Source organism: Macrobrachium nipponense, chromosome 26, assembly GCF_015104395.2.
Source record: "Macrobrachium nipponense isolate FS-2020 chromosome 26, ASM1510439v2, whole genome shotgun sequence".
Classification (NCBI taxonomy): Eukaryota; Metazoa; Arthropoda; class Malacostraca; order Decapoda; family Palaemonidae; genus Macrobrachium; species Macrobrachium nipponense.
The window spans coordinates 19,528,896-19,536,395 of record NC_087215.1 but is presented as its reverse complement, the minus strand read 5'-3'; the positions used below and the strand labels follow the sequence as shown (position 1 = coordinate 19,536,395).

The following is a 7,500-nucleotide window of genomic DNA, read 5'->3' as shown; positions in this document are numbered from 1 at the left end:
TTGCATCTTCGCGTGAACTTTTGAAGTTGCAATTACACGAACATCAGAGTTCAAAAGCGAAGACTGATCCGGTGGCGAGGATACCTTCTCCAGCGCCGAGAGGAGCTGGGGTTGATTCCCAGGCAGTGCAAAGGATTAGGGATGCAGTCTGCTTCATCTGATTGCGTCTTTGTTGACATAATCATTAAATAATGTAAACGAACGATGCTTTAGTGTGGGGTGTAGCAACCACCGTTGGGGACGAACACGGGTCTGGCAGCGTCATCCCAAACATGTTGGAACTTGGAAAATTAAAGCGGGTTAAGTTAAAATTAATCTTTTATACGTACAAGGGGATTTCCGAAAAAGAACGTATGAATTTCAGGCTTAGTATTTTTCTGGACAATATCAGTCCGATAGTCAAGGAACCGTTTGAAAAATGGGAATAAAATTCGTAATGGGTTCTTCCTTATTCTCTAATATTATCTGAGCACAAGCGCATTGGACGACACAACCAAAGGGGCCAGGAATTTTGACAAATGAGTGACATTTCGGTCACATGTCAATTTCCTCTTCCATGTTCCCCTCTTTGTCAATCACTGAGCCAAGGTACTTGGATTTATGGACCCTTTTCATGTTTCCTCCGCCTAATTTGATTGTTGTTTGTTGGTCGCCATCCAATTCGGTTGTCATATATTCTGTCTTTTTCCTGCTTATCCTTAAACCTCTACTCTCCAAGGCATATCTCCATCTTTCAAGCTTCCCCTCCAGGAAATAAACAACTGGATTCATTGTGGTTGGAACAAACGGAGGAAGGTGTCTGGTGTCATATGTGATGGGAAAGTCCCTATAGGATTAAAGGGCAGAGTGCACAAGGCAGTGGTCAGACCAGCAATGACATACGGATTGGAAGCAGCACCACTAAAGAAAACAGAGAGTAGAAACTTGGACGTATCCGAGATGAGGATGCTTAGGTGGATGGGTGGAGTAACCAAAAAGGGCAAGGTTAGAAATGAACATATTAGGGGTACAGTAAATGTCACTGAAGCATCAAAGAAAGTCAAGAGGCAAGGTTAAGATGGTATGGCCACCTGATGAGAAGAGAAGAGCAACACATGAAGAAGAGAAGTAATGGACGTGGAGGTGAGGAGATTGCATTAGAAATGATATGAGGGAGAAGGGAGTACTGGACAGAGGTAGATGGGTCACAACATTAATCTGGGTCCCTGCTAAAAGGACGAGCCATCAAAATCCAGTTAAGAGAGAGAAAATAAAAGAAAAACATTAGAATCGATATTTTCTGGAGGAAGTTTCCTCGGAAAGAACCGAATGCATCCCAGGTGCGTGGTAATGAGCTTAATCAGTGGTCGCCTTCACTTTCATCACAGGATCAACAACCTCACTTCTACCGAAATAATCCTGCCTGTCTCAACTATTAAGTCTTATTCAAGCTTGTGGTTTTCCCGCAGCAAAGGTATTTCAACATTTATATTTTATTATTCACTTTTTTTTGTTTTACTTGTGTATCAAATTTATTCAAATACATTGTTAATCACTCTTCCAGTGCTTGTATCAAAATAAATCGATAATAATATACATATATATCAATCTATATATATATTACATGTATAATATGCGTGAGTGTGTTTCCAGTTTTCAGACGGTGGTTCAGTTGAACATAAAATTTAGGCCAAAGGCCAAGCAATGGGACCAATGAGGTCATTCGGCGCTGAAATGGAAACTGACAATAAAATGTTTGAAAGGTGTAACAGGAGGAAAACCTCGTAGTTGCACAATGAATCGAGTGTTAGGAGAGGGTGGAGAGTAAGATGAAAAAAGAAAATATGGAAGGAAGTACAGTAAAAGGAACGAAAGTGGTTGCAGCTAGGGGCCGAAGGCACACTGCTTGAGACGGCTGGTGCCAAAAGGGTACATCGTCAGGTTCTGAACAAATCTCTAACAGTAAAGTTACTAGAACCAGCTCCTTCATATGGTGCAAGCAGACACTGGTGCTCGGTAACAGGTAACAGCTGGTCAGACAGTATACATGTTTCAGAATGCTGAGCGAGAGGATGAAAAGGTTGAATACTTTCAAAGCCAAGAGACAAAGGGAACGAGTGAGAACTTGCACATACAGAGAAACAGCGCACACTCATATATATGTATATAAACAAAAACATCCGAACTGAGCGCTGGCTTAAGTGCTACGGTGTTCGACTAACGATTGCCAAGTCCATAGATTGTTTCCGGATCTACCGCCCGCTAGTCTGCCAGAGATTAACGAGCGCCATTGTCTGCTTGCACTAACAAATGAGGGAGCGGTTCTACTAGCTTCACTGCTAAAGATTTGCTCAGAACCAGAAGATAGTACCCATCTGCAATCGCCGTCTAAAAGGTGAAAATAAGCGTATAGTAGATATACTTAATTTATATATATACACAGATATATAAATATATATAACACACTATATATATATATATACATACATATATATATATATATATATGTATATATATATATATATATATATATATATAATATATATATATTCGTGCGAAAACAATATTAACATAAACGGTATATGCTTCTGAATGCTTACAGAAGGTGAAAGGTGGAATACTTTCAACCCCGAGAGAGAAAGGGAGAGAGTGAGAACCCCCCTTACAGCCTAATGCGAATACAGAATGAACGAAAAATGGTACGGAAAGACTTGAGTGTCTGGGAGACATCAGTGTGCTCCTTCTGAACAAAAGTTAATGTTCCACTATATGTTTTGAGGCAGTCGACGAAATGCTGATGGTTCTTTCGCGAAGGACAAATATGGACTTCTATGATGTACTTTCTCTTTCTGAATGAACCTCTTCCTTGTAGTAATTATACTGGTCCATATTTTTTCTTGTTTATGTAGCGTAATTGCATCTTGTACTTTCTTATTATCATAAACTATGCCTGACTTACGTGTTCACGGCATTTACAAATACCAAGCCTATTTTTTCTATGTGACAAATAGTATATAACATAGAATTCTTGGGAGAAATGAAAAATAATGGGGTTTGTTTGAGTGCTTTTGTTGCTGTGTCCATCAAAATAATTTCCCTTTTCCTGTATAAATGCTCCTTTTCTGTTACACACACACACACACACACAGAGAGAGAGAGAGAGAGAGAGAGAGAGAAATTAAAAATAATAGGGTTTCCTTGCGGACTTTTGTTGCTGTGCCCATCAAAATATCTTCCCCTTTCCTGTATAAATGCTCCTTTTCTATTGCAGAGAGAGAGAGAGAGAGAGAGAGAGAGAGAGAGAGAGAGAGAGAGAGAGAGAGGTATTTGACCTTGTGTAGGAACAGGCCTGAGCAAGGCGCATATTGTCTTTTTTTTTTATTACCTCGGTCGCCCTGTCTCGTCCGTGGAGTTGGGGAAAAGAGATGTATATAAGAGGGTGTCTTCTTCCAAAGGGAACGAGTCCTTCCTGAACATTCACTCGAGCAACATGAAGTCTGTGAGTATGAAAAGGATAAAGAGAGTTCCTGAAGGAGGTTTTATTCAACTTCGTTTACACAAATGACAAAGTTCCGGGTGTTAGGCGTTATCTGTTTCGTCTAAGCAGGATCCTGATAATACAGTTATTCTGTAAATGTCATTAGTGATGATTTAATATTCCAATGCAAATCTGTTAATACACCGGCTGTAGCTGAAAGTAATCGGGTCATAAATTCGGGTAATTCACGTCATTCCACTGTAAAAGCCCCGCTTACTTTGAACAAAAAGTCATTCATACCTTACTCATCAGTTGGAATTCCTTCACATCCCTTTAGGTGGCAATAGATACAAGCATATTCTGTGCTTTCTGATAGTAGTAGTCATTCATTTCAACTGACTCCACTTGTTCATTCTTCTCAATGAGACTCATTATTCGATCTTTCAATGGGGGTGGGATACTCAGCGCAATTACAGTTTCGCTTCACCGACCGCTAACTCGACATGTACGTCTTCAAGCATAAACAGAATGGGGATAAAATTTTGGCGCATTTGTAAAGTAGGCATCAAGGTACAACTATTTCTAGAAATTCGACATTTTCTCGTTGAAGGTTAACGTAATTATTTCGATCTCTAAACCACACGAAATTAAGTATATAGATAAGAAGCTAAATCATCTTCATCTCTTAACCTTGTCTATAACGGCACCTTCCTGACGCAGGTCATCTTCGCCTGCCTCGCCGCCCTGGCCGTTGCCGCCCCCCAGTTCGGACAGCTGAACCCGGTGGCCATCCTGAGGGACGAACGTCAGGATTTGGGCAACGGCGCTTTCGTTTACGAGTTCGAGGCCGACAACGGCATCAGTGAATCCAGGAGGGGATTTTCGGGATCCCAGGGACAGACCAACATGGAGGGATCCTTCAGGTAAGAGAAGGATGTTGCATTCCCCCTCTCTCTCTCTCTCTCTGTCTGCTCTTCATCATTACGTCAGTTCAATTTTGAGAGTGGATATATGATTATTTCAACAATCACGTAAACCCGTATTCAGAGAGGACGTTGTTTTCCATGTTGCAAAAAAAAAAAAGAAAAATGATTTTTTTCAGTTATTGCTCCATTGCAATGTATTAAATGAAACTGTTGGACATCATTCCAGTCAGTTAACCTTGCAATTTCTCAATTTATTAATCAACTCTCTCTCTCGACATCCTTTCTCCCCAACAGGTTCCCTCTCCCCGACGGATCCTTCGCTGAGGTCCGCTACGTCGCGGACGAAAACGGCTTCCGCGCCGAGTCCCCCTTCATCCCAACCCCGCACCCACTCCCCGCCCACGCCATCGAGCAGATCCGCATCGCCGAGGAGCAGCGCGCCCGCGGGATTACATTCGAGTGATTACTAAGCCCTGATGACCATCTCTCATCCCTCTCTTGATTTCAAGCACCGATTTTTCAGAGGCTGAATTTCCTTTCCAGAATCTCATGAACAGCAACAGATCATTAATACTACGGATAACAGTTCCTTTCTTTGTGCGATTTTATCGAGTGATTCGGTGTGTTGTCGTCAAAGGAGAGTACCTGCCATGAAAACGTTTTCAAATATAAATAAAAATCTTTTTTAAAAAATGCTTTGTGTATCTTTAATTCCTTGGAATTACCTTCGGTTTTGCACTAAAGGGGAGAATTCCTCTTCTCACTGGCCAACCTTGTAACTCCCGTCAAGCAAACTTTTCTCACACTTATTTTGCGGAAATTGTTCAACCTCTTAAGATTTAACGTTTTTTATTGCTCCCCACTTCCATTGATTTATAGACTTTTGGCATAAATGCCAAGCACTGGGGCAACTAAGGGCATTCAGCGCTGAAAATGAAATTGACAGTGAATAGGTTTGAAAGGTGTAACAGGAGGAAATCCTCAAAGCAGTTGCACGATGAATCAATTGTTACGAGAGGGTGAACAGTAAGATAGAAGGAAGGTAATATGAATGGAGGTACAGTTAAAACGGATGAAAGGCGATTGCAGCTAGAGGCCGAAGGGACACTACAAAGAACCTCAAGTAATGCCTATATTGCACAGCATGAGGTGACTGACGGCGCTACCACCCTACGCACCCCCCCCCCCCTCCAGTCTTTGGAATTCTCTTCCTGCTTTCGGTTTCTCCGTCTTATAACGTTCCCTCCCCTTTCTTTTACCAATTTTCTTTTTCCTGGCTTTCTTCAGGTCTGGGCTAGAAATGCATATAATGTTGGCCGTAATATTTTGGCTGAACATTCATTGAAGAATATAATGACGTGGAATTCTCAAGGGACAGAATGAGAAATTAACGAAAAAAATTTTGAGATGTAAGAATTCAATGAGTGGGGAAAGTAAAGATGGCCGCATCTAACTAATCAATTTGATTTTGACAAGAGGAAAGTGATATATACTTCTGAACTGGAATTTCTGTTATTTGTTGGGCAGTTTTGAATATTAAGTTCTATTAGCAAACTTCCACGGAGAGGAATATTGGGTCAATTCTTAAGATACTTCAATTTGACTTTTAGCTTTATGCTGCGCGAATGCCGAAATTATGACTGAGAACTTATAATGTCTTCAAGTGCTGTAAATTATATACTGTACTTTTACTTCAAGTCTATCGGCTTAATGTTTCTTCCCTTCATTCATTCATATTGAAAAAAGAAGTAAATTATTATTTATTTTTAGAATGGTTTCTTTACAGCTTCGTTTTCAATCATGCTGTATTTCTTATAACTTATTCCTTTCTTCCATTATTTTAAACACGGAGATCTCCCATTGTTCTGCGTCCTTTAGCGCAAGTCATAGTTATGAAGTTATGCGGATGTATCTTTTGTCTATTTTAAATTATCTTTCAACACTTGAACTTTGACAGCTTTCCACTCTTGCTCTGAATCACGATTTTCTCTTTTACGTCTCCTTTAGTCTCGTTTCTCCCCTTTGCACGAACTTAAAATGCACGATATTCATAGAATCTGTTTACTTCGAAACAATATTCATAAGATCCATTATAGCATTCACAAACTCAGTTGAAACGCTTTGAAAATATTCACGATTCATCCTTCTCTTCTGATTCTGTTCTGTCCTGTGTTTGGTAACCAGGATCTGAAGAACTTGTACTTAAAAAAAAAAAAAAAAAAAAAAAGAGAGAGAGAGAGAGAGAGAGAGAGAGAGAGAGAACAGATAATGGAAGAGCTCATGAAGGTAACTGGTGATTACCGTTTCTCATGCGTTCTTTGTAAGCTTGACGAATTTAGCTTTTACAAGTTTGAATCTTTGTAATTTCTTGACACGAGTATTCCCGAGGTTTATATAAAGGCTTTGTTCGAACGCCTTTGCGTAGAAGGCAGCGTTCGTAACGGACCTTAAGTTTTTTTTCCTTTTTTTTTACGAACAAAGTTCGAAATTAAAGCATAAAAAATAGAGAGCAAAAGGTGATAAGAGAAAAAGAGGAGGAGGAGAAACTAGGCATCTTATGCATGGGATGATATCGACCTCATCCTAAAGAGCAAAGTTTGAAGTGGCAAAGGGTTACAATGAGGCCCAAGATGCCGACAGGATGCGTGATAACCGAGAGATGGCAGGCTGTCGTTTTACCGAAAGATTGTCGTTAAGTCGAAGGACGACTTGGCTTCGTTATACTGAAGGATTATCGATTGTCGTTTTATATAACGACCTACCATTGGCTGTCATTTTACCGAGAGAGTACTATCCGTCGATTCACCAAAACATTACTGATTGTCGTTATATCGAGTTTGCAGATTGCCGTTTTGCCGAATAGAATATAAAATAGAATTTAGGCCAAAGGCCAAGCGCTGTGACCTATGAGGTCATTCAGCGCTGAAACGGAAATTGACAGCAAAAAGATTAGAAAGGCGTACCATGAAGAAAACCTCAAAACATTTGCACTATGAATCAATGATTAGGACAGTGTGGAAAGTAAGATGGAAGAGAATGTGAACGGAGGTGCAGTAAAGGACACTGAGAGGAGTTAATGACTATACAGTGCACCGCATGAAGTACGCTGAGGGCACT

General features: G+C 40.3%; 1 protein-coding gene across 1 annotated transcript; it reads left to right on the top strand.

Moving 5' to 3' along the window:
- The first annotated feature begins 3,400 nt into the window (after window positions 1–3,400).
- LOC135200035 (cuticle protein AM1159-like) lies at window positions 3,401–5,055 on the top strand. The gene is made up of 3 exons (XM_064228269.1): window positions 3,401–3,478; window positions 4,178–4,380; window positions 4,678–5,055. Exons 1-3 carry the CDS (start codon window positions 3,470–3,472, stop codon window positions 4,844–4,846), a joined length of 381 nt encoding a protein of 126 aa, XP_064084339.1. The 5' UTR covers window positions 3,401–3,469; the 3' UTR covers window positions 4,847–5,055.
- Window positions 5,056–7,500: the final 2,445 nt, after the last annotated feature.